General features: G+C 28.4%; 3 protein-coding genes and 1 pseudogene across 5 annotated transcripts; all 4 read right to left on the bottom strand.

Moving 5' to 3' along the window:
- Positions 1-5,096: 5,096 nt before the first annotated feature.
- On the bottom strand, positions 5,097-13,454 carry LOC149878724 (uncharacterized). Of its 2 annotated transcripts, XM_090071520.1 has the most exons (11): positions 13,274-13,454; positions 12,756-12,810; positions 12,471-12,536; positions 12,200-12,307; positions 11,094-11,218; positions 10,340-10,465; positions 8,491-8,544; positions 7,342-7,420; positions 5,971-6,072; positions 5,729-5,836; positions 5,097-5,639 (listed from the first exon to the last, which is right to left on the bottom strand). In XM_090071520.1, exons 1-11 carry the CDS (start codon positions 13,312-13,314, stop codon positions 5,523-5,525), a joined length of 981 nt encoding a protein of 326 aa, XP_089927646.1. In that variant the 5' UTR covers positions 13,315-13,454; the 3' UTR covers positions 5,097-5,522. The 2 variants fall into 2 exon arrangements, 1 of the variants encoding a protein (XP_089927646.1); XR_016446863.1 differs by lacking the exon at positions 5,097-5,639 and having other exon boundaries at positions 5,971-6,050.
- A 110-nt stretch (positions 13,455-13,564) lies between these two features.
- Positions 13,565-15,951, bottom strand: LOC145192927 (large ribosomal subunit protein uL13-like). Of its 2 annotated transcripts, none has more exons than XM_080070264.2 (4): positions 15,864-15,951; positions 15,338-15,501; positions 14,058-14,305; positions 13,565-13,760 (listed from the first exon to the last, which is right to left on the bottom strand). In XM_080070264.2, exons 2-4 carry the CDS (start codon positions 15,481-15,483, stop codon positions 13,588-13,590), a joined length of 567 nt encoding a protein of 188 aa, XP_079926390.2. In that variant the 5' UTR covers positions 15,484-15,501; positions 15,864-15,951; the 3' UTR covers positions 13,565-13,587. The 2 variants fall into 2 exon arrangements, with proteins under 2 accessions (XP_079926390.2, XP_079926391.2); XM_080070265.2 differs by having other exon boundaries at positions 15,820-15,937.
- A 3,169-nt stretch (positions 15,952-19,120) lies between these two features.
- LOC149878725 (uncharacterized) lies at positions 19,121-19,991 on the bottom strand (annotated as a pseudogene).
- A 3,461-nt stretch (positions 19,992-23,452) lies between these two features.
- On the bottom strand, positions 23,453-26,127 carry LOC145192890 (protein disulfide-isomerase 2-like). The gene is made up of 7 exons (XM_080070216.2): positions 25,896-26,127; positions 25,536-25,733; positions 25,133-25,401; positions 24,838-25,034; positions 24,348-24,700; positions 24,087-24,262; positions 23,453-23,999 (listed from the first exon to the last, which is right to left on the bottom strand). The coding sequence occupies exons 1-7, from the start codon at positions 26,029-26,031 to the stop codon at positions 23,799-23,801; spliced, it is 1,530 nt and encodes a 509-aa protein (XP_079926342.2). The 5' UTR covers positions 26,032-26,127; the 3' UTR covers positions 23,453-23,798.
- Positions 26,128-26,345: the final 218 nt, after the last annotated feature.

A 26,345-nucleotide genomic window follows, 5' to 3' on the forward strand; every position in this document is an offset into this window, starting at 1 on the left:
GCTGAGAAAATCAAAACTTCCGAGCATATCGAACTTTCGAAACGTAATTTTTTTTTAATATCGAAACTGTCGTGACTTTTTTTCGGAACACTTTCCGATATTTTTTGTTAAAAAAAAGATTTTAAAAATGTTCTTGGAATAGGCCTCAAGAAGAATTCCAAAATTTCTGAACTTCAGGAAAAAAACTTTCATTTCTCTAAAGATTTGAAAAGCTAGAATTGAATTTGCAAATATTCACAGATATGGCCGCCGAGAGAGGGGGGTGGACGGGGAAGATTCCCGGGGCCCCGTGTGTTTACAAATAATTTTTTAAAATAATTTTTTAAAGATTTAAATAGTTTTGACTTTCAGAAGATTTAATTAACTTTCATTTTTAATTTTCAGTGACCACAGCACGCTTCTATAGGTCCTGGGTATATAATTGATCATAATGAGGGCTGTTTTTTTGGTTTTAATGGCGTTATCCTATCCTATATTTTTATATATACCTATCAATTGAATAAATGGTATTATAAATCGATTTGTTTCACATGAAGATCTTGAGGAAAATGGATATTTCAACAAGAAAACGACCCGACATAAAACTATTTATACAACACACTATTTTTTTTGGAATTCAGCAGCTTCAGTTTTCTTCATCAAAACTAATGAAGTTTTACAAAATCTGAATGAAAATAAATTTATAAAGTTTCATAAATCAAGTTTACGAATAAAATTACTTTAAGAAAAGATAAAAAATGGCTAAGAAAAAATATATTTCATATGATTCGTAAAAAAGTTGTTTTGGAGGAATAATATTCGGTTGATTCAGGTTCTAAAGCAGTGATTCCCAACTTGGGGGCGCGCGCCCCACCGGTGAAGCGTAGGAAATTTACAGGGAGCAATTATAAAATTGCAAACAAGAACCGATGTTGCAAATAAAAACCATTGTTAACCATGTTTTTTTAATTTGCACTCTTTAATTTTTTTTTTATTTTACAAATGACCGAATTTCGTTTCCAAAAATTTTAATTATTATTGAAAATTTGTCATTTAAAATCTAAATATTTTTCAAAGTGGAATAATTATCTTATTCATAATGGAATTTTTCTCAAATGTGATTTTAACCGAGGTAATAATTTCCTTCGCTCCACCGGTGGGGCATGCACCCCACGATGGGAATTACTGTTCTAAAGTGAATTTTATTATTGAAGTTTCAGTTTTTTTTCAGATTTTAACTAGTGACATTGTTGCTAATTTGGAAACAAATTGTTTTCAAAGAGTGATATTGAGGAAACCCGCAGCTAGAAGAAAAAATTTTCAAATTTGATGATCAAGAAAGAAATTACCGACAGAAAAGGTGCAATTTGGTTGCCTACGAAAAGCGATTTAAGAAAAGTTAAGAGCAGGTCAAAATTTAACGTAAATTTCGAAATTTGACGATTCAAAATCCACATTTAACGAATTTTCTTCTAAATAAGAGTAATGTTTATTTCTTTTTAAATTAGGTTATTGTTTATTGTTTATCAGATATTTATGATTACATTAAAAAAAAGTTAATTGAAAATGTTTAAGGAGAGGCTATGAAAGTTAAGCGTTTGTAATGCGTTGAGAAACTGACTTTGCAGCTTATCCAAAAGTTTAAAATTAATAGCAGTAAACGAAGTTAACATTTAAAAGTTGCAAAACTATTACGGTAATAGTCTAAGAATGTAGGTGTGAAAAAGACAACTTTTGCTAGCTTGTTCCATGTGACGTCGTCTAAAGCTAGAATGCCAAACTTTTTGATGCTAGAAACACTATAGAGCTACTATTTTACATCGAGATAAAATTACAACCCTGAAGTATTCAGTAAAGTATTAATCTACAAAACTATTTGTACTTAAAACTACCTAAAAATTGGTCTATAGGGATCCGAACTGGTGCCAGTTCTTATTCCAAGAGTTTAGATCGAGTTGAGTCCAGATTAATTTACTACAGATGGCAAAACAGCGCATTTTCACTCGGTCAGATTTCTCATGCACGTATAAGAGGTAGACGTGCAACTTATTGTTTTACATCAAAGAGGCCACAGAAATCAGCGAGCCATGCGAGTTTCCGACAAACTCTAAATTTTCCGCCGTCAACAAAAAATCCATTAAAATGGCTGCTGACAGATTTAATATAGAAGCTCTTATCACGTGGAACTAGTTTAAACTTTTATAGCATTTATTTAATAAGACTCTTCAGGATAAAGTAACTACTTTACGCGTAGACAAATTACTAAACAAGTTACATAAAGGAAAAGTAAGTTAGTTGTCGGCACGAACAGATTTTCATCATTTTTTTGTAATTATAGAAATTTTATCATTTTTTTCCTCAACTACTCTATAAGCTCCATAATATATATTCCACTATGAATTTTTTATGGATGTATTTTCTAATGGGCTTTTTTTATAATTCATTTGATAATGCAAAATCTTTTAAAAAGTTATTCAAATTTATAATTATCTTGCAAATTGCAGCCAGATATTTCATATTTTCGTTTTTTATATTTTATATATTATTTCACTTATCATAAAAAGCACATAATAACCCATTAGCTTAATATAGGTTAATATTAAATACTTAGTTATTCTTGCGGTTTGCCATTAATTGGCTTTGCTGAATTCTTTATCTATTAACAGTATATATTTTTGTTGTTAAACAAACAAACACACACACACACACACACACACACACACACACACACACACACACACACACACACACACACACACACACACACACACACATATATATATATATATATATATATATATATATATATATACACACATATATATATATATATATATATATATATATATATATATATATATATATATATATATATATATACATATATATATATATATCCGTTTTGTTCCATAATACTTATCCCATTTGATCAAACTTTTATAGCTTCGCTTATTTTAGACCGATTTTCAAAAGTTACAGCTTGTTGAAAAGGGTTACTCAAGGCAGTCTAAAATTAAAATAGGTGATTTTAAAATAAGTGATCCATAGGTGAATAAAAAATTACGATCCAGAAATAAGTTTCTCATTAATTATAGGTAATATCCACACTGTAATTCTACTAGCATTGTTTTGAGTACAACTGATTTTTTTTTCCCAAATTTTTACATTTAGAAAATAGTTAGAACGGTGCAGATTTAGCAAATCTTTAAAAATATTACTTAAATAGCATGCTTTTCAATACTCGGACCAAAAGTATCCAAATGTGACAACTATTATGAAACGGAGGTAGCATTAATTTTTTTCTAGTTATACATGTTCTAAAGTAGTTAAGTAGATGATCTCAATTTCTATATCATCCATCTGCGTTATTTTTGTCTAGCTAAATAACATTAAGCTAAGGACCAATGATATATATTATATATATTAGATGTCTAACTTGCGGGACTTTATTGGACGAAAATTGAAGCCGCTTATTTGTTTACAAATTTAATTCGCCATTTGTAATAAGCGACGTGCGAAATAAAAGTAAAAATGAATGTTGAGAGCATCTAAATATCCGACGTGCGAAATAAAAGTAAAAATGAATGTTGAGAGCATCTAAATTTCTCAATAAATTAAATAATGACTTAAATAAGTAATATATTACTTTTTTTAATAATGACTTAAATAAGTAAAAAAATAGTTGCTGCAAAGGACCGAGTACTTTAATGCAGTAAACTTCTCACGTTCTAATGCGATTGTCCACTTTTTGTTAAATTCTTAGTTAAGAACTGGAAATCTGTGAAAAAATGTTACTTCCTTTCATGTATCTATTAAAACGACCATACGCAACTCATGAATTCACTATTTTAATGTTAACTTTTAAAATATCAAATAGGTAGATAAGCTTTTTGCCCGAATTAGAATCGGCTTCCATTTTCTGATCGAAGTTATAAATCTAGTATATATAATATATCATTGCTAAGGACTTGGTTCCATTTCTCTTATATTTAATAAATACAAAGAAGTTGATGTGACTGGTTAGACGAGACCACCAAGAATTTTCGACGAATCCGACAGATTTCAAGAGAATTAAATTTCGATTGTTTAAAGCCAAAGATTTATAACAATGCGCAAAGAGCGCGGTTCGCCGAAAAAAAATAGAGAGCTTACGATATGAAAACTGCAACGGCAACGGAGACGACAAAGGTCTGGATCGAGCGGTTGCGACTTGCAGTTGCGGTATTCAAATAAAATTAGTTACGAATTTCTGCATCAAAAAAAAAAGAAAACATCTTGAAATAAACAAAACAAAAAATTAAAAATGGCTCTTTTAAGAAATGTTAGAAATAGTTTATTGCTTGCATTAGAATCAAATATCATAGACGACGAGGAATTTTTACTACTGTACAAATTTAATTAGTCTAAGAATCCAGATTTACCGTTTAGGAGTTGTAAGCAATTTTGTTTAGAAATCATGTCTGATGATGAATGCAGAAATGAATTTAGATTTCTACGTAGTGATATATATATCGCTTACTCAATGTACTTCAACTACCTCAAGAGTTTGTATGTTATAATGGGTTAAAAGTTACTCCGGTAGAAGCACTGTGTATTTTTTTAAATACCCATGTAGACTACTCGATATGATACTCGATATATATATATACATACATTTATACTTATGTATATATCTTAAATTTGTACCAGAAATTAAATAATTACTTTAGTACACATTAGGAGTAAGTGCTACTTTGATCCATTTATAAGCCTTTTTTAGAAAACACGAATTTCAGCGTTTTGACGTTGCGTAAAAAGTTTTAAAACGGCATTTCAGGGAATCCTATCTATTGCGCATGCCTAGTGTCAAATATTTGTCATAAATTGTATCAGTTGCCGTTGCGGTTTTCTTATCGTAAGCTCTCTAATAACGCTGCACGTCCGTCTCTTAATACGTCCATGGATTTCTTAACACCCAACCACCTTCCGGAATCGGCTTATTTCCATTACTATTACATCATTTAAGCATGAACTTTTGTTTAAAAGATATTATGAAAATAATAATGAAGATTCTGCAAATTATTTACGGTAATAAAGACCACAACTCAGTTATTTAACATATTAAAAACGGCTCAAGATTTAGCTCAAGATTTTTCTCCTCTTACATTACGCTAGAAAAACAGGTTTTAGAAAGTTTGTACATTTTTGGATCGAATTAAAACTGAACAATCGTTAAAAAGTTATTTCCGGCTACAAATATCCATAAACATTCCGTTGAGAGGCATAGAAAATAATTATGCTCGTGTCACGTAATAATAATACATAATCATAAAAACTTTTATAACTATTTTGAATAAACGTCAACACCTTGAGGAAGGATTACAATCCAGCAAGTAACTAATACTAAAGAGTTACAGCATGACATTAAGCTCTAATAAAAAACGTTGGTCTGGATTTGTTTTATAATAGCCTTTTTTTTATTTGAAACCCTTCCATTCTCTACAGCTTGGTGAGCGGGTTAGCAAATCGCTCGAATGAACGCACTTGCTTCAAAAACTTGCAACTCAAATTGTAATTGTTTCGAAAGAATACCTTCCTACATATTTATCCGGCAGTTTAATTCTGTTTTGAAGGAACATCAAATATGGTGTGAGAGAGGATATGTCACGGTGAAATTGTTTCTAAAAAAAAAAAAAAAAAAAAAGAAGAAATACTAAAAATAAAGCAAAGCATAATTTAGTTAGATAACTGAATGACTTGAGCTATTGACCTGTTTCAGAATCAGTCTCCTCAATTCCTCAACCATAGGAGTACATGTTGGAGACACAACAAAGGATAGCAGATGAGCCGAAAGTAGAGAATCGATCCATTTTAATACCTTAAGAGAAGTAAATTAAAGAATACCCAAAATTGTCACTTAAACCATTTGAATATTCTTTACAATAAATGTCTTATATCAGTCTAGCAACAATAAGTTCCCAAGAGCTCTTTATATTAAAAGGAGTTACTCACAATAGTTTCATTAAGTAAATGAGAATTCTTGAAGCTTAAATCTTTGGTTTTTAAAGCTGGTGAACAGATCTTTAAAGCAGCTACAAGAAAATGCAGCAAAATCTGAAGAATAAAGTTACAAATATACATATACACACATACAAACACATATATTGCAGCCATTTGCTATAGCTGGACCCAATTTTCTTGCCTAGTTCATTAGCTATTTACATTTTTTGTCGTTATACATCTTAAAATATATTCAATTGAGCACAAGACAGGGAAAAAAATTAACAGTTATTTGATTAAGAATATATTTAAGCATTGTTAAAATTCATTTGCTAATTTCTACAGCCACACTTTTTATTTAAATAGATATATAATACAATATTAAATTTGACGATGGTTTGAATGGACCCGAACAGTTGATCAGAACCTCGATGTCATCTGAAGAGCTTATCTAATTTAAACCATTAGAGATCTTCTACCAAAGTTATGAGTTAAAAAAATATTCTGATTTCTTCTGTAGATATCTCTAACACCCTATAAACCCATTGGAACCATCCAAATTAAACTTCTTTTTATCTGAAAATATCATCTGCAGTTCAGAAACACAAATAAATTTTTTAGATGTTGCATTAAACTTAATCAGTTTTATTGCTCAATATTTGAAAAGTAACAAAGATTTTACAGTATCCAATTGACATGCCATGTTCAGTTCAGCGAATTTCAAAACATCTTTCTTTGTGCATAGGAATTACATTTGGAGCCTTAGTCATTTTTGATCAAATGGTATTAAGACCTTAAAACCTTAAAAATTGTTTCCTTACAAACCTGTAGTTTCAGTAAAGAGAAACTTTGACAGTGATATAGTGGAATTTGAAGTTAGTTTCACAATACTTAGGCTATTTCTGTTTTTTGGCTTCTGTTTGGTCTTAGCATAATTTTTTGGATCTTAAGTAATTTCTTACTAACTTATAGAATCTACCAAGCCTACATGTGACTTCTATGATTGACATTGTCTGTAAATGTCAACTATTTCTTTCTCCTTTTCATCTGATGCACTTACTTTTGGCATTGTGAAGCAATTTACTTGAATTTTTCAACTTAAATTTAGTTGACAAAAAAAAAAAAAAATCCTGTGCTGCTATAAAAAAAAAAATGCTCAAAATTTTGTAAAACTTATCTTTTTGATAGCTATAAAAAAACACAATAAAAAAAGTTTAAAACAGCACATGCTCAACTAATAAGTAGATGATCATTGTTCGATTTCAATTTGAACATTACAAAGTATGCAAAAATGAGGTGTGGCTACAGAATATGGTCATAGTGTATATAAATACATTTCTTAAAAGTATAAATATTTCAAACAAATTAACAAATAAAACTTACAGCAGCTTCATTTGTTGATAACAGTTTTAGATGACTTCTCATAGAAACTTCATCAAATGGAAGAAGAATAACAGACGATCTTTCAAGACGTTAAAGAATCAACTGGCAGGCATAATAAAAACATACGCAATCAAAATAACAATTGCAAAAGAGAATCACAATAGAAATATTAAATTTATGTGTAGATATTTTCTTCATTCATATTGTAGTTAAAACAATTTTCTGAATCAGTTTGCTTAGCCTCAAATCTTTGAAAAAACTATACCAACTCTGGTTAAACATTAAGCCTTCAGGAATAAGGAATTCACTAATTATCAGTGATTGTCAAAAGTGAATGTTCATAAGTTCTTTTATTCATTACAAAATGAAAAACAATAACAAATAGAAGACATGAGCAACCAAAGCTACATAAAGCTTCAGAAACGAGGAATTCACTTAAAATATTTCATAAAATGTCATAAGTGAAATTTCATCATCAGCAGTTTAGTAAAGTGCAAAGAAAAAAACATAAGAGTGCATTGCTTTAAACTTAAAAAAACCCACTAGTTTTAGACAAACATAACAGCTTCAGAAACGAGGAATTCAGAGTATAATCAATCATTATGTAATAAGTGAAAAATCATCATTAGCTGTATATACATGGAGTTTAGAAAACCAAAATGTATTTACCACAAAGTTTGCCAAACTAATTCTAAAACAATTTTATTTTGATCTATTAATTCCTTGACAAACTTATTTCAAGTCTAAATTTTAAAGATAAATGCTAACCAAAGTGATAACATACTTGAAGTTTTATTGTATATGAATATATTTTGTAATAGATCTAATATTAAAATTTTGAATTTAAACTGATGTATACAAAGTACATAAAATAACATAAAGAAATATACACCATATGTCATGTTTAAAATATTAAACTTTTGTAGTTTTAATCTAAAATCAATTAATATTGCATAAATAAACAAACTATTTTGCATAAATTCTATAAGTGTGTAGTTTACTGCTTCTTTTTAAACTTTAACATTGAAAATATTTGTAAATACTAAATATTTCATAAATTTAACATTAAGAGAAATTATAAAGCTATGCGATAGAAAATAAAAAATGTATCATAGACTTTACAAGACCTAAGACATTTGAAAAGAATACAATTCACCATACAAAGTCTTGGATAGCTGAGTGATGTCTTTGCTGACTGAAGAACTGAAATAAGAAACCATTTAAATTCATTATCTAAGAAGAGATTCAATGAATAATATATTTTAATCAAATAATTTTAAACAAAGTTATGGAAAGCGTCTTTAAAAAGAGCTTGAAAATTTCTTTTTTTTTTTGTCTTAAATGAGATAAATTTTGTTACATTTACAGTAATTAAAATAAAGAAATCAATACTTTTGAATGTAAAGAATTATGGAATTACTCAATTGTTACTTCATTTCTTTTGTCCAACCCAGTGTTTGCCAATTTTTTGACATTTATTAGAGGGTAGAAAATGATATAAGAATATTTGCTAATTAAGAGTGCATAGAATATCAGACCCCTAGTATTTCATTTGATTGACAAGTTGAAATTAATTTCAGATATTAGGAACTAATTTTTATATAACATAACTTGATACAGAATTTAAATTGAATTAAGCCATGTTAAAGTCTTTGTTCATGTTAAAGTCTTGAAATTTGGAGGTTAAATAATAAAATTCATGGTTAATCTTAATTCTAACCTTACATATTTACAATTTTAAAAAAACTACATCATTTTCATACTGAAAAACAAAATTAAAATTCTTAATGTCTGATAATTGTAAGACACCCCAAATTAAACAAATGAAGTTTAAAAACAACCATCAAAACTAATTTAGCATTCATCCTTGTTGATGTGCACAGTAAAAGCACACTCAATTACACAGAATGCGGAATGTTTGTCAATTTTTTAAAAAAAAGCAAACACCAAAAAAGAACTAAACCTATTTTTATGTTTTTACTATTATTTATTCTAATAGATTTGATGCTCTGGTAAGCAATTAACTAGCAAGACAGGTAATTTTTTTGAAAAATATAAACTAGTTAAAATATAGACTAGTTAAAATATAGACTAGTTAAACTAGAAAGTTAAACTAGAAAAATATAGACTAGTTAAACTAGAAAGTTAAACTAGAAAAATATAGACTAGTTAAACTAGAAAGTTAAACTAGAAAAATATAGACTAGTTAAACTAGAAAGTTAAACTAGAAAAATATAGACTAGTTAAACTAGAAAGTTAAACTAGAAAAATATAGACTAGTTAAACTAGAAAGTTAAACTAGTTAAAATATAGACTAGTTAAACTAGAAAGTTAAACTAGTTAAAATATAGACTAGTTAAACTAGAAAGTTAAACTAGTTAAAATATAGACTAGTTAAACTAGAAAGTTAAACTAGTTAAAATATAGACTAGTTAAACTAGAAAGTTAAACTAGTTAAAATATAGACTAGTTAAACTAGAAAGTTAAACTAGAAAAATATAGACTAGTTAAACTAGAAAGTTAAACTAGTTAAAATATAGACTAGTTAAACTAGAAAGTTAAACTAGTTAAAATATAGACTAGTTAAACTAGAAAGTTAAACTAGTTAAAATAGACTAGTTAAACTAGAAAGTTAAACTAGCTAAAATATAGACTAGTTAAACTAGAAAGTTAAACTAGTTAAAATATAGACTAGTTAAACTAGAAAGTTAAACTAGTTAAAATATAGACTAGTTACACTAGAAAGTTAAACTAGTTAAAATATAGACTAGTTAAACTAGAAAGTTAAACTAGTTAAAATATAGACTAGTTAAAAGTAAAAAAACAAACAATGCCATGTTTAACAACTATTTCAAAAACTTTCAGAAAAAAAGCCTTTGTTAGTAAAATGATTGTTTTATATTATTTTGCATTTATCCTTGTTGATATGCACACTGATAGCACACTCAATTACACAAAATGCAGAATTTTGCTTACTAAGGCATACTTACTAACATACCTTAATAGGAACTTCATGATTGTCATGATTTGCTTTGATGATAAAAAAATGTTACTCCTTGATATGGCTTGAAATGCTTCCATGAACTCATATTTCAATATTAACTCCAGCATAGTATCTCGCAATCTAAATAAAAAAGATTAAATGTACAATTAAAAAATATAGAATGTTGGCAAAATAAAAATAAATCATTTAATACTAAAATTTCAGTAATAAGCTATAAATTATACTTTAATGTATTCCCTTTGAATATCCATGGTAATCTGATACTTTTAGGCTGCCTTTATATTTATCTATCCAGATTTTATATAAAAATAAAGTGAAAAATCGAGATTTTCAGTTCACTATGAAATTTATAAATATCTAGAAATAGTGAACTCTATTATAAAAACAACTGTAATTGTAAATTATTTTCTTAAATAATTTAGGAAATCAGCTGTTGGATTTCCATTTCTAATCCAAGCTATTCTGATGAACTGTACCTTCATCTTGGCTATTTGTTACAATAATAATTTGTTGAAAACATTTTTACTTTTCAACTTTATAAAATGAATTCATGTTTGTAATAACTTTCTTTTGCATTGTGGTTATTTTTAGTTACTTATATACCATCAACTCTTAATATTACATTGCGAAATAAGAAAACAACCCCCCCCCCCCCACAAAAAAAAAAAAAAAAAAAAAAAAAGGATTAACAGTATCCTATATTATGTGAAATGATCGAATAATCTAAAATGACAAATGTGTGGCATACCTTTGTGTAATACAACAGCTTTTAATAAGAATAATGAGACCAGGTCCTGACCAAAACTTTTTATCGGTAAGACACCTTTTCAAAGCTGCTTCAATAAAAACTTCATTATGTAAGTCAATTGAATGCTAAAAAGAAAAATTCAACATTACAATATGAAGTTATGTTCAAGACTTTTTATGAAAACACCCACTGCAGGTTAGCTTTTACACAAACAACTTGGTTATCAATATTTTACACAGACAACTTGCTTACTGCATGATGCATTTGGGCTTCAGACAAGTTTTTTTGGTGGGTCAAATTAAAACAGCTTTTTTCATCTTGATTTAGAACTTTGCAACAATCTACTTAAATTTTTAAGTACAAATGTATTTATATTACATACTAAATGTTTTTATAAAAATATATTACAAAATTGATTTAACTTTTGAATACGGAGCATTACTTTTAATTTTTCATTGCCATTTAGAACTTAACTGTATTTTTAACTAATTATTTACCAAACTACTGAAATTTTAAGCTTCTCTCTCTTTTTTTTTTTATGTATTTACTATATTATTGTGGATTCCTACTATCAGACTTTAAGCACAAAAAACTTTTACAGCTAAAAATATTCATTAACATTGTTTGAAGACAACCAGCAATTATGTATTCTTGCAGAGATTCTAGCTATTTACATTCCTTTAATTTCACATAGTGTTTACAAAATATTCTTCTTATATTTACTATTCAAAATGACTGGCTAGAATTATGACTGAACTGTCAGCTACTTCAATGCTTCAATGGAATCCAAACAACTTAGGAGGAACAGAAACAACCATTTCTCCTGGTACTATTAAGACATGGATAGTCATGTATGTGATTCTCTACAAGTGTTTTATTGAAGTTGTACAGAAGAATAACATGAAAACATGATATCAAGACGACGTCAACTGCAACTAGTTTGTGAAACAGCAACTTCTACATCAGTAGACAGATAATTGACATTTAACATGTTTGATGAAAATTAAAATTTGAAAAAACTTAATTTTGAATAAGTGGCCATTCCTTCGCACTCTAAAAATTAAAATTAATGCTTACAAACTAGCAAAGTTTAAAAAAGCACATACATTTTCTAAAATATTCTTTTTAGATTTATCATGTTTTCGTTTGCGGGATCCTGTATTGGAATCAATAGACATACTAAGATGATCTGCAAACTCAGCCAAAGATTGGAACTAAAAACAAAACAAGCAGACTTTTTATAATTACACTGTTTGTTTAGGAGATTAAGCACACATCTTTTTTAAGGAAACTGTACTTTGAAAATTGGAAAAACACAGGCAGGCAAGAAGGCTAGTTTGTAAATAGCATCATTACTATTTATAAATAAGAACAAACCTTATTAATATCATCTTGCTTTGCCCCTTTAAGTAGAGTTAGCTCAGATTTCCAACGTGATTCTATCTAAAACAAAAATAAGAAATTATTTTTAAACAAAATTTTGGAAATGGTAAAAATATCAAATTTATTTCCTGTAATGATTTCCTAAAACTATGACTTATGATAAAAAAGCATATATTCATGAAATTAGATGAAATAAAAATGTATTTGGAAATATTAGGACTTTCTACTTGCTGAATATATATATTTGAAGACTTTTAAGTTGAATATAAAATCCCCTACCTTAACAGGTACTTGAAGTACATAAACATCAGTTGTATTTGTAGACGAGGAAAAACTGAAAGTATGACAGTATTTTTAAAAATAAAATTTACTTAATAGGTTTTAGTCATCTACTTTTATATCATTTTTTTAGAAAGATGTATCAGTTCTCAAATAGTATATACAAAGTGAACTAAGTATATATTTTGTTGGAGAACTGGAATAATCTACCAAAAATGAATATCCACTTATGTATGAGAACATAACTGGGAAAGTGATATTGGAAGAGGATTTTTAACCTGTCTCAAATCTTTCAGAGTGTACAATCAATATCAAATCTTGTACATTGACAAAGTATTTGAAAAATCTACCAAAATTGTATATCCAGCTACATATTAGGATGAGACTGGTAAAGTGATAATGGATTAAAATAAATGCTTCAAAAGGTAAATTTTAGATTAGATTTTGTGAATTATTTTACTTATTATACTCCTTAAATTACTTATTAGTTTAACAATTTGCAATAAAACATAACTTACTTTTTCTTCATTAATGAAAGAAGTGATTCTTCATGCATCATGAAAATAATTTTTTTATTTTCCTCAAAAAACAAAATGAAACAAATAATAACAACCTAATATTTAGTTTTAACTCAATGCTTTATGTCAACCATTATTTTTTACTAAAAGCAAACTTAAGTAATTTGATTATATTTTAGCATAATATTTCTTTTAAAAAAAGAGCTGTTTAAAAACCTTTAGAGGTGTTTACCTGTAGAAATTAACACAAATAACAAGGTTTTTTTTAAGTAACAAGAATAAGTCAATACATGAGTTCTAAAATTTTATTCCATTCAAGCAGATACAACTTGTTTTTCAGCTTCAGTTCTAGCTTTAATGGCTTCTTTTTTAGCTTTGTAGTAAATTGCTGATTTTGCTTTACGTTTCTCCTCAAGAGTTTCAATAACAGTCTGGTATTTCCATCCAGTTTCAGAAGATAAACGAGCAAGTGTACAATATTTACGACCTAAATGAAAATATAAGTTCCTACATGAAAAATTTAGTTCAACGTAAAAAATTTAGCTATTAAAGAATTAAAAAGTACAATAAAGAAATCATCCACTTTATTCTTCTTTTAAACATATTTGGTATTATATCTGAGTTTGCGCCTATTAAAAAACCCTTCATAAATCTTATTCTTTGACACATTAGCTCAGCATTGCAACAGATACTACTAAAACAATTAACCAAAAACAGCAAACTTTTGCGAGGATCAATTGAATATATGACATAAATTTTAAGTATACACTATCAGTAAACTAACCAGGTGCTAATTTCACTACTCTAAGTGCTGAAGGTACAACCATTCGCTTCATTCTATCATAAGGAGGAGGAACACCATCAAAGACTTTCAAGCGATTGAGTGCTTCCATTCCACGCTTTGTTTTATGAGGGATCATTCCACGAACAACTTTAAACAGTCGTTTACTAGGACATCGAAAATGATATGGACCCCTCGATGGGTTTGTATTCATTCGCTTTCGAAAATAGTCCAAAACTTTCAGCTTGTTTCTAAAAAGACCTCAGTTTAATAACATTTAACTATAATCAAAAAGTAAAATTATTTGCCCTCTGTTAATGATACTGAAAACCTCCTTACTGTCTCAGAATATTACCAATAAATAAACCATTATAGAGTATAAGACATTCTTCTTCTTATCTGAACTATTAACTTAGATGAAAAAGTAAGTTGTATTAGACTTTTACTCTCTTATGAATGAAAAATTACTTATGTTATAAATCTTGTTTTTCATGTAACTTTAGTAGTAAAACATCATCAAAATTTCACTAACAATTAAGTGTTAGTGTGCAGGCAGAAAAGAATTTAAGCACATTATTTGATGATTTTGAAAGAAAGATTTTCAATATTTTGTCAGGAAATTAAAATATAGAATACAGAAACAAGAAGATAGTCAGAAAGATAGTTTTTTAAAGTTGCTTTTCTAATATTGGTTTCTTTTTATTGCAATTAGTTAACTTAATAAGCTTCACAGGAAATAATTCATATACCTTCATAGAAGTAATTTCAATTTACAACATTTAAAGCTGCTAGAGTAGGATATGTAAGATTAATGAACCTATTTAATTGAATGTTTGGTAATAAAGATCCAGTGAATTAAGTTATAAATTATAATTTTAAATCAGCAAAAGAGTAACAAAGAAAATGCATAAAATAAATAAATTGCATAAAAAATATTAACAATTGCAAAAGATTGGTGTACATTTAAGTTAGAAATTAAGACAGCAGTAGAGCATCATTCTAAACTGACCAAAAATAGTATTCCTTGATTTTTGTTTCAATATAAATGTCCCTTAATCTAGTAAATTTAGTGCCTTTTTGATGAAAGGCACTAAATTTTCTAAATTAGAGGACTAGTGCATCTTACCATTACAAATACTAACAGTAACATTAGTTTACCAAAAAATTATGTTGCTCTAACTGTAGAAGCTCCATTGAATCAGTATATTTTAAAAAAACAACTTAAAAATTAATTGTACATGCAACAAAATTAAAAGAAAGCATCATAATTTTAAGGAACAAACCTGTAGAAGTTTCCACTGACGTTGATTGATTCACATCGCACAACAACAACTCTCTGTCCTTGAAGGATTGCTTTAGCTATTACTGAAGCTAATCTCCCCAATAAATGCCCTTTTGCATCTATAATAACCACTTTTTCAAAACCCATTTTATAACAGGGCACTTCCTGAAAGAAAAAAGGGACTATTTTTTAACTTAAAACTTCAAATAATTTTGAATTGTTTAAGAAGATAGCTGTATCACTTAATATATATTTAAAACATCAATTTCTATTGTTGAAAATATCTTCTTTATTTGATCATAATTCAAGAAAATATTTCTTCAGGGCAAAAATAAATGACTAATGGTTTAAATTCGTATTCTTCTACGTAAAAATTTAGAGAGAATTTATTAGGTTTTACAAGTTACGTTCAACTTTTTGGATTAAAAAAAAGGAAGAAACATAAAAGTTTAAAAAACACAATTTTAAAAAATCAATAAAGACCTGGATATGTAAAATCAGTGGTATAAAAATATTACACTACAGACCTCTTCACGTGCACCGGGTTTGATCTGTTCTGGTAAAGAAAGCAAGGTTTGGAGGTACCATTTTTGAAGACGAGATTCTAATCGCCCATTCTCCTTACCCACCCCGTCTCCAGTTCTCTGGAGTTCTCAGGGAAAAATCCTTAAAATTGACAGTTAAAATGAATGTGGTTAAAATAAGATGAGTTATTAAGTCCAAAATATCAAAAAAAGATAATTAAACTAAATTTTTTTTAAATATAAACATTTTAAACAATGAGGCTTTTTCTTTTGCATTCAAGAAATAGAAGAATTTACAAGTGTGCGCTATTCTTAATCATCATAAATGATCGAAAATTTGTTTAAAAACATTTTTGATATTCGAAATCTCATTTAGTATATAAAAATTTTGATTAAAAAGAGGCAAATAGTAGAATATTATAAACGTGGTGCTTCTTTCAAAAGAATTTCCCTCGATACATCAGTGTAGAATAATGATACTAGTATATGTTAACTAGATATCTAACTCGCGCTTCCGCAATGAAGCAAATTTTTTGCCAGCCCAGGTTTGCTTTGCAAAACTGAAATGACGCATCAATGAATTAAAGCAAAGCAAAAATGAATTATTGTCAGTTTAAATAAAACGGCTACCGGCATTAAAAACTTTAAAAACTTGCTTCACTTTTTCTTATGGAATTTTTGTGAAGTTAATAAATCTAGTTAATAAATATCATTGGTGTAGAACAATTATATGAAAAGGAATTATAAGAAGAAGGGAACCTGGGAGAATTGCGATATAAATAAACTAACGAAAAAAAAACGTGAATTTCATTTGTTTTTTTTTCTTAAAATTTTTACTGGTGAAAATGTGCAGGTTATTATTTTCGCAAAAGACATTTTAATCTTTGCATGACCACAAAAAAATAATATAATATACCGATTCAATGGAGGTTTTAGAATCAAAAATAACCAATTGCCATTTGGATTGAAGAACCACAGTTTCTTCGTTGCATCGATGAAATTTTTGTTCATCGACGCATGGGAAAACGAGCATTGGAAGAGTCTTAATTTACATATTTATGTTTTGGCATGATTAAGCTGACTATATATCTTTACATATATAAAGGTTCAATAAAGGTGACTTTCTGAGCAAAATAATCCTTTTGTTAATGCTGATACTTTATCAACCAATAAGCAACTTTTTTCACTTAAAACAATTCGTTACTGGAAGTAATACGGAAAGTATTAGCTATGATTTGGATTTTTTCGGAAGAACCAGGCTGGTAATTTAATTAAAGTCAAAGGAACTTAGAGAATAGAAGGATATCGTGATATTTTAGAGTTGAGTGCACTAAAATCAGGGAAACGTTTGACCGGACGAGCAATTGTATATTAGAAGGATAAAGACCATATGTACTCTTTGAAGCTGTGTAAAGAACATTTGTTCGAAGAAAAACGTCTAATTGTAAGAAATGTCATAACGGGAAATACTAAAATTTAGTTTTGTTTAAATTGGGTGTTTGAAAAATACTACTAATTTATCTATCAATACCTTAATTAACACCTAACAATTAAGGTATTAATAGAAAGTGTATTGTATCACCTTTTATAGAGACTTAAAGTTTAAATTAAGCAAATAAAATATTCTCTACGTTCTGTAATATTTGGACGACTGCATTCTATATACGTTATATATTTCATACTCACGCTCTGTCGCTTTTACAATTTAAATATCATTTCTTAATTCATTGTGCACAATTAATTATGCACAACGAGCCATATATAGTCATTGAACTACATATTCATTGTGCACAATGAATTACACAATGACGCAACTACATGTTCTTGTAATGTAAAAACTTTTCAGTTTTTGACCATTTTCTAGGAAAACCCTAAATGTATATTTAAGATTTTTTTTGGCGCAACAACCAAACGACAGGTTTTTTGACGTTGCTTTGGCAGTAAAGGGTTTAGAAGAATTTATTTTAATATTTTGATAAATTTATTGTTAATTTATTTGGTGGATTTAATTCGGTGACGTTTATTACCATGCCAAAATTTAACACAAAACATTTGACAACAAAAATCCAAAACTTCAATCTTTTTAAAGCTTTCTGTATAAATATCTCATTAAATATTCTATACGGCATTTGGAGTAACATTTCAAAGAAAAATTTTTTCTGCAGATGGTAATACCTCGTACCATCCTTATTTACTACGGTGAAGTATAGATACATTTTGTGTATATGTATTTGCATATGTATAATTATAGATGTTTATATACATATATCAACGCTTTGTCAAATAACATGAATATCGATTTTCTCAATTAAGAAAAAATGTAATATAGAAAAATAAAGTATAAATATTTGTGTCAAAATAACAAAAGCTTCTTAAAATTTCTTAAAATGCTGCAACTGTTTTATAAACGATTTACTATCATTATGACTTTTCGTTTACGGAGATCTGTTACGTTGTGATCTTTTTGTAATGAACATTTTCTTGCATTTTTTTTTTAGTGCATTTTGTTGCATATGTTTCATATGTTACATATGTTACATAGGCTTCCCAACTTTTAGTTCTCTCTATGTCCACATAAACCTTAAAGAAGATCCCATTTGAACTTATATAAATTGTAATAAATGAACTTGGTCAATTTAAATTAAGAGGTTTATATAATTCAAAATAAAGAGAAACTGTGAATAAAAAATTATGAATGAAGTTGTGCACATTTTGTTAGGTAAAAGCAGTTTATACAATAGAGAAAAAGAAAACAGAAAATATTGAGGTATCACCCTGTTATGTTTATTGACACCCTGTTATATTTGATTTAACCAGATTTTATTACTTTGAAATAAAATCGGGAATGTGTTTTTAAATTTTTTTTTTTTTTTTAAAGTTGTAGAGAACTTTGAGCTGTATTTAAATATATACAAATCACGGCGATATATACTGCAGGCCTTGCCAACGCGCAAACGGCGTATCTGACTGGGGGTCTATTTTATAAACAGCAAAAACTAAAAATATCGGTTTAGTAATTTTATTTCAACTCAATAAACTTTTTTCTCTCAAAAAAATTTACTTTATAATTAAAAATTGAAATAAAAATAAAACATTATATATATATATATATATATATATATATATATATATATATATATATATATATATATATATATATATATATATATATATATATATCATCGCCAAAAAAACTTTAAAAAGTCAGTAAACTTTAATTAAATAACATATATATACAATTTTAATATTTTTTGAGCTGGTTCTTTATTTGAACGTGGAGTCAGAAGTTTACATAAATTGTTCAAAAAGATATTTGAAAGAATATTTCCATGGTGTCGCTGCATCTCAAAATTGTAAAACTCTGAAATCATCATTAGAATATTGCTTAATGATACTCTGCATACTCTATCCTTAATTGCATTGAAAACTATAAAGCAGATATTACCCATTGACAGGTATTATCTGTGGGAATATTAAGCCCACCACGGTCAATTGAGTCTATGTATTGTCCATACTTTTGGTGGTAAAAAGTGGTTTTATCTAGCAACTCATGGTTCTTTATCTTTACGAGTTAAATATCCTGATATATATAAGAGCCATATTTGTATCGAGAGAAATAAAAGAATCGAGATATGGTAGATTGTCAAATATCTCAGCAGAGGGCTCATCCAATAGAAAGCCACAATTTGGACAAGAATGGGTTGTATCAAGACTTATCTCAACAGCTGGGTTATCAAGTGACAGCAAAAGCTTAGCTCTTGAAATATTCAACTTTGTACTGTTGTACTGTTATGAAATATGTACCTCCTGAACCTTGGCGCAATTTGCTATATTCTTTTTCCAATGGATCAGTAGAAAACTCACTAAGAATGACAAATTGATTTGAGCTATCAAATAATGATTTACATAGTTCAACAATACCATTACATGTGTCGTAAATTGACTGTGCAGCGCCACAAGTAAGTTGTTTCTCCCTTTTACCTTGCTTTCCAGCCATCTTTAAAGACATACTTCCAAAATTCAAAATATCTTCTAATCTATTATCATTAGGATCTCTAAGATGAATTTTGTCTCTGCATAAAACTGTTGAAGTACTTTGCGCCAAACTCTTTTGATATGACATATCGTCAGGTTAGAATTATTTTGTTCTATCTCCAATTTTAAACGTTGGGAGAAAATGAATTGTTAATTTTACTAAGCAATGATTACTTTTAAAATAAATTTTTTTTTTGAAATTTTTTTTCTAAATAGTTTCTTTAAATATAAATTATTTAAAGAATAAGTTATTATTTCTTAAAAAAGTAATAGTAAAATTTTAAATAATTTTTACTTTTAGAAAAAAATCAAAAACATTCTTTCAACGTATAAAATGGGAGATAGAACAAAATAATTCTAACCTGACGATATATCAAAAGAGTTTGGCGCAAATTTCTTCAACAGTTTAATCAATTCTAAAATATTAACATTTTACTAATAAAAAAGTGTGAAAAAAGATTCTAAGAAAGAAGTTACGTTTATTAGTTTGTTTTAATTTTTCTGATAATTCTTTTTCCACATTTGAATTTAAATAAACGTTTTATACATTTATCAATATACTCTGCTTTATTACTCCCCCAAACAACATGAAGCATTTGCATGGCATCCAATATAGAGAATTCCAGAGGAAGCATTTTTTTCTATTGAATCTATAAATTTTTTTGAACAGACAATATTCTAAATGGGTTTTAAGAGACCTAATCACGCCCTAGTCCATTGGTTGGAACTTTGAGGTAGTGTTGTGTGGTAGAAAGGTCAAATTTATTGATACGAGATTGGGCTATACATTATCAACTAGTTAATAAAAAAATTTTTCGTCCTTTCTTCGTAAGCTGCCAGTTTTACGAACCCATTCCTCAAAATGGTATGCCATCAATTCAACTCTTTTGGCTACGATAATGGCACGGCAAGTGCTTTACATTTTTTAAGTATCTGGGCAATTTTTGCTTTGAAATGAAAATGAAAAACATTAGCAATTTTTTTCCAATTAGCGGATGATAATCCTGTAAGAAGCAACGATCAGAAGTCATTTGAAAATGGCTTGATCTAAATTTGCAAATGACTCTCTCTTCAAACGCTGATGTTTTTAGTTGTTTCCTTTCTTCACAGCATCAAAGATTTTTTCCTTGTTTCTCAACCAGGTGGATAAGGTGTTCTTTAGTATCACTTTAAAACGACCTTTGACTTAAGGTGGCTTCACAGGAAATAAAAGGTGTAAAATCAAAACAAAAAAAAAAAAATTGAAAAACATGATTTTTGAGACTTTTAACAATGCTGAAAATGATGGTACAATTATTTTTTAATAATTTTAATTTTTTAAGCAACAATTTTGCATTTTGCAGGTATGATATAAAGTAGCTTCCTTAGCAACGCCTATAGCAACGGAAAAAAGCAGTATGAAAACTTTTGTTTAACCACTCTTTTGGTATGTTTTCGTGTTCTGCAATTATAAAAGATTTAGTTTAGAGACTAACCATGTTCAGTTTTAAAAATAAATAAGTTAGAATAGGTTCACGTTTGAGAAGTCGACGCAAAGTGTCATATGGCAATAAAAAATTGTCTGGAAAAGGGAGATTAACTGAAGCAAGTGTAAATACATTACAGAATGCTTTTGGTATTGCTATCAGGCAAACAGCTGCAAAACAAAATTTAACTGATGAACAGAAAGTGTATCAAATGAAAAAAAACATAAAAGCTGTTTTGCGCCATTATACAGATTTTGAAGACAAATCTCATCGACATATTCTTTGCCCAATTGGTCCAGATAGCTGGTGCAAGTGGAAAAAAAGTAAAAATGCAGATGCAGATGAAAACTAGTCTCCTAAATTAAACTTGCCTGAATGGATTTATGAAATTATTAAGAAAGACTTTGATGAATTGAGTAATGATAGTTTATTGAAAAAATGTCTTCATGGGCAAACTCAAAATTGTAATGAAGGACTAAATAATATCATCTGGTCCCGATGTCCTAAAAATATTTATGTAAAGACAGATGTTCTTGAAATGGGAGTAAACTCAGCAGTTCTTTCTTTTAATGAAGGTTCATCTGGTATTTATCGTGTATTTAAACATTTAAATCTAGACTTTGGAAAAAATACAATAACCAGTTCAGTAAAAAAAGACCAAAAGCGGTTACAGAATATGGTGAAAAAAGGACAACCAAAAAAAAAAAAAAAGAAGAAAAGAGTTGAGAGGAATTAGGAAAGGTTGGATTGATAAAGATCAAGAACAATTATCAAAAAATAGCTACAAAAAGGGATGTTTTTAAAACTTTTTTAACTTATTTGCCTTATATCTAAAAATGAAGATTTTAACATAATTTATAAACTCAAAACACGATATCTCAACATTAAAAAATGCTCAGACCTTCAAATTTTCCCTAATTGTCCAATACATATATATGTAGAGAATGAACTAGAATCTTGATAATTGAATGAATATTTATTGGTTGCTAAGTCTTTTTTTGAACCCTACCCCCTAAAAATTAGTCAATTTTCAGTTTTTAGGGACTTAAAAGAAATGTTTTTGTTTTTATATATTGATCTTAGTTCATCCTCTACCTCATATATCAGATAATAATATTGCAAAGTTGCGAGTTGTTTTAATTAGCCATTCTGGTTTAATCGTGTTTTGAAAAATAAATAAATATATGCTTTATTATGCGTTTTTTATAAATAAAGTCCTCTTTTTTTTTTTTTTCAATAAGCATTTATATTTTATCGTTATTTTCATTAAATTGAATTTATAAAACTGATTTTAGAACAGATTTAAGTTATTTTACTAAAAAAAAAACATTTCCTGTGAAGCCACCTTAAGTGATGCCATCTAAGACTTCCTTCATTCCGTTGCATTTGACTCGAACAGTTTTTGAATTCAACTTTCGCTTAGATGTAATTGTCGCCATGTTGCAAACTTTGAGTTAAAAAGCAACTTCACGCTAACACTCAAAAGAAGATTTTCGCAAAGAATTTAGCAATACAATTACTTCTTTAATATTCGGCATATACATCGCGTCTAACAGCTTATTAAACGTACGAAAAGTTTAAGTAATCCGAAGAAATTTTCCGAAGGGCACGATATTGATGAAGTTCGAGTTATCTAAGTTCCAACTTTACTGGAAAAATTTACTAGAAGTCGGTTAGACTTCTTCAAGGATTTAACCAGTGTTCGAGTTACCGGAATGACTGTAATACCCATTTATTGCTTTAATTCCACAAAACAAAAAAGGAATAACAAAATCCACATTTGCAAAGACTTTCCATTATGATAGGGTTTGCTGCGTAAATATTGAACATAAACTAGTCAAGTTGATTAGATTAGATATTCTATTTGGTTTCGTATTTTGAAAAGAAGTCTTCAAACAACATAATGTAAGAGTTTAACCGAAATTTTGATAAACATCTGGTCAAACAGATTGTGCAACAATATTTATCATACAGAATTTACCGAGTTTTTTCTTTTGATGTCCGTCGTTTTATTAAACACAAGTAACTATTAACACAATAACTAAGGACAGGTGAAACAAAAAGGGCTAGAAAAACAAGGGAATACAAAACTTTAGATTTTATCCGCCTTTCTTTCATTTGAATATTTAAAAAAATCTTTAATAATATAAAATATAAACAAATATTCTTAGAAAGAGCCCATGTAAACAACACCCTACAATTAGCTAGCATAGATCTCACTAATAAATAAAAAAAAAATTGGAGTAAACAGAACTTGTATTTATCTTTTTGCGTTAAAAAGCAATCAAGAAGTCCACATGGTATCTAAATAACATGAAGTAGCTATCTAATGGTAATAAATAGATATGTTATTTCAAAAATATATAGTGAACTAACCAAGATAATTTCGATTTTAACAAATATAAATATTTCAGAAAAACTAGAGGTTGAGTTATTTTTATAGCTCAGTTTTCACAGTAGCATCTCCTTCAACAACTTCTTCTCCCTCTTCAGAGGTTTCTTCTTCAGCTCCTTCTTCACCTGCTTCAATAGGTTCATCAGGACCATCTTCTTCAGAGCTACCAGCACCCTCTTTACCTCCAGATTCAATAAATTTTACAAAATCTTCTAAGGTTCTGCCACCATTATAGTCAATGACCTATTTTTAAAAAAATCAGCAAATTTGAGTTACTGCATTTTTAAAATACAAAAGTTCATCTTAAAAATATGAACATATCACACTTACTCCTCCTTCTTTAGGGAAATATTTAATTGTTGGGAAACTTGAGATTTTAATATCTTCAACTTCATTTGCAGTTGAGTCCATTTTTGCTATAATAACATCACTACTTTCTGCATATTTTTCACCAAGTTTCTCCCAAATAGGTGCAAGCTGTTTACAGTGTCCACACCAAGGAGCATCTAAAAAGGTTAAAAATTAAAACTGCTAAATGCCTTGTTTAATCTGCTTTTAAATTATTTAAGAAAAAATTAAAAAGTTGCTTACAAAATTCAACTAAAACATTCTTTTCTGAATATGCAACCTCTGCAAAATTTTTTCCTACAAGAACTTTAACAGGGTTCTTATCCCAGTCTTCAGGAACATCAGCTGACATTAAAAATGGCTTGAGTGTACCATCAACAAAAGCTGACACAAACTTAGAAACTGTTTCTGTGTTAATTTCTTTAGTTTCAGGTACATATTTAGTCATATCTCCTTCCAACTTGATAATTCTGAGAGTTGGAACATCTTCGGCTTTAAGTCCGAAAAATTCCATAATTCGAGAATTATCTTCAAAATCTGAATCAATGTATATGAAAAGAACTTTTCCTTTGAACAACTTTGCAGCTTCAGTGAACCTAAAGTTATAATAGTATAATTACAATATTAAATCAAAACATTATTAATTAAATGGTTATATGGGTTCAGCATAGAATATCTAGGTAAATATTGAAACTGAATGGTTAGAAATTTAAAAATAAGTCAAAGTAATTACTGGTTAATTGTTTCCTTGAAATTTTCTGCTTTTTTGCTAATGAACAAAAGAATATGTGATTTAATATCTCCACCAAAAATTTTGGATGCAGCTTCATCAGTGAATTCAGTGACTAGAGCAATTGATTCACCTCTAACAAATGATTTTAATGAGCTTTCAACAGCATCACCAGAGTAGTCAGCACGTAAATCATCAAACTATTTACAAAAAAAAACAACAAATAATTAAACTATTAGTCAAAATTAAAACTCAAATTTTAAAAAATAACATTAAATTTCTCATCAAATAAACATACTTTCTTAAAAACAACAACTTTATCTTCAGTAACGGCATATTCTCCAGAATTTGAAGGGGTAGTTATTGCAAACTCAATATCATCTGTGCTATCAGCCACATTTAAGAAAACTTTAGCAAGATCAGAATCTTGGCTAGCAAAAAATCCTACAACGGCAACATCTCTAGCATCAATAAATGTTTTTAATTCTTCTGATGTAGCAACATTTGTAGCAGGAGGACCAGTCTTTTTGTTAAGCCATGAAATAATTTCTGCTTCAGTTCTGCCACCTGATATGAGAAAATAGTTCTTACTTTTACAAAACTTTCTTGTTTGAAATTTATTATCAAATAAACTAGAAATATAACATTAGTATTTTAATATCAACATTTTTAGAAGCTACAAGTTATGTTAAAATGTTTACCATTATATTCTTGTTCTTTTCCATGCTTAAAAAACTTCAAAGTTGGAAAACCTTTAACACCATATGTTTCAGCAAGTTTTGTCTCCACTGTGGCATCAACTTTTCCAAGAGTTATTGTTGATTTCAAGTCTTTTAACTTTTTAGCAGCTTTAGCATATTCTGGCTCTAGTGTTTGGCAATGACCACACCAAGGTGCATCTAAAGTTTAATGTATTTTTTTTTTAATGAACCAATACGAGAGTTCAGCAAAACCATTGATTAACTTAAAAAATCTACAAGTGGATAGGATAAAAAAAATTCCAAATATATAAATATTAAATCGGAAATAGATACGTAAAATGTTCAAATTTGTTTACTAACAGAATTCTACTAAAATATTGTTATCATCACGAACGGCTTCCTTCCAATTTTCTGTGGTGATAACTATAACATCCTTTTCCTCCTTTAGTTCTGTTACAATAACACCCACAAGAGCAAAGAGTATTAGAAGCTTCATTCTTTTCGAGGTCAACTGCTTGAGGCGTCACTATCACTGACTATGTTTTGAAAGGAGCTTTAGACGTGTAATGTTTTGATGAACATTATCTGCCATTATGCGCGCGCACATTTTTAGCCGTGTGTTGTTTTGATTGGTTCAATGTATAAAGTATGTCCCGCATAAATGTTTACAGAAAACTGTTCACGTGGACGGATTGAACAGAAAGTTTCGTTTAAGGGGTTAAGAGAGATTAACTTGAGCATTTTTTTTTCATGAAAATGGAAGCAGTTGTAATGTTTTCTTAAATCGTATTCTAAAATTAAAAAAAAAAA

This window comes from Hydra viridissima, unplaced genomic scaffold (genome assembly GCF_058129835.1).
Source record: "Hydra viridissima isolate aposymbiotic clone 2 unplaced genomic scaffold, HvirCarnegie_v1 scaffold_14, whole genome shotgun sequence".
Taxonomy (NCBI): domain Eukaryota; kingdom Metazoa; phylum Cnidaria; class Hydrozoa; order Anthoathecata; family Hydridae; genus Hydra; species Hydra viridissima.

Bases quoted from the DNA above. Each gene is read 5' to 3' on its own strand.
- LOC149878724 (XM_090071520.1), bottom strand. From the start codon at position 13,314: ATGATGCATGAAGAATCACTTCTTTCATTAATGAAGAAAAA. The intron at 12,308-12,470 runs GTTTGTTCTTAT...TTTTGTTTTTAG, and splicing joins AGCAAGATGATATTAATAAG to TTCCAATCTTTGGCTGAGTT. The intron at 8,545-10,339 runs GTATGTTAGTAA...TTCTTATTTCAG, and splicing joins ATCATGAAGTTCCTATTAAG to TTCTTCAGTCAGCAAAGACA.
- LOC145192927 (XM_080070264.2), bottom strand. From the start codon at position 15,483: ATGGGTTTTGAAAAAGTGGTTATTATAGATGCAAAAGGGCATTTATTG. The intron at 14,306-15,337 runs GTTTGTTCCTTA...AGGTCTTTTTAG, and splicing joins GTCAGTGGAAACTTCTACAG to AAACAAGCTGAAAGTTTTGG. The intron at 13,761-14,057 runs GTTAGTTTACTG...ATTTTCATTTAG, and splicing joins AGTAGTGAAATTAGCACCTG to GTCGTAAATATTGTACACTT.
- LOC145192890 (XM_080070216.2), bottom strand. From the start codon at position 26,031: ATGAAGCTTCTAATACTCTTTGCTCTTGTGGGTGTTATTGTAACAGAA. The intron at 24,701-24,837 runs GTAATTACTTTG...TTATAACTTTAG, and splicing joins TTCAAGGAAACAATTAACCA to GTTCACTGAAGCTGCAAAGT. The intron at 24,000-24,086 runs GTAAGTGTGATA...TTTTAAAAATAG, and splicing joins ATTTCCCTAAAGAAGGAGGA to GTCATTGACTATAATGGTGG.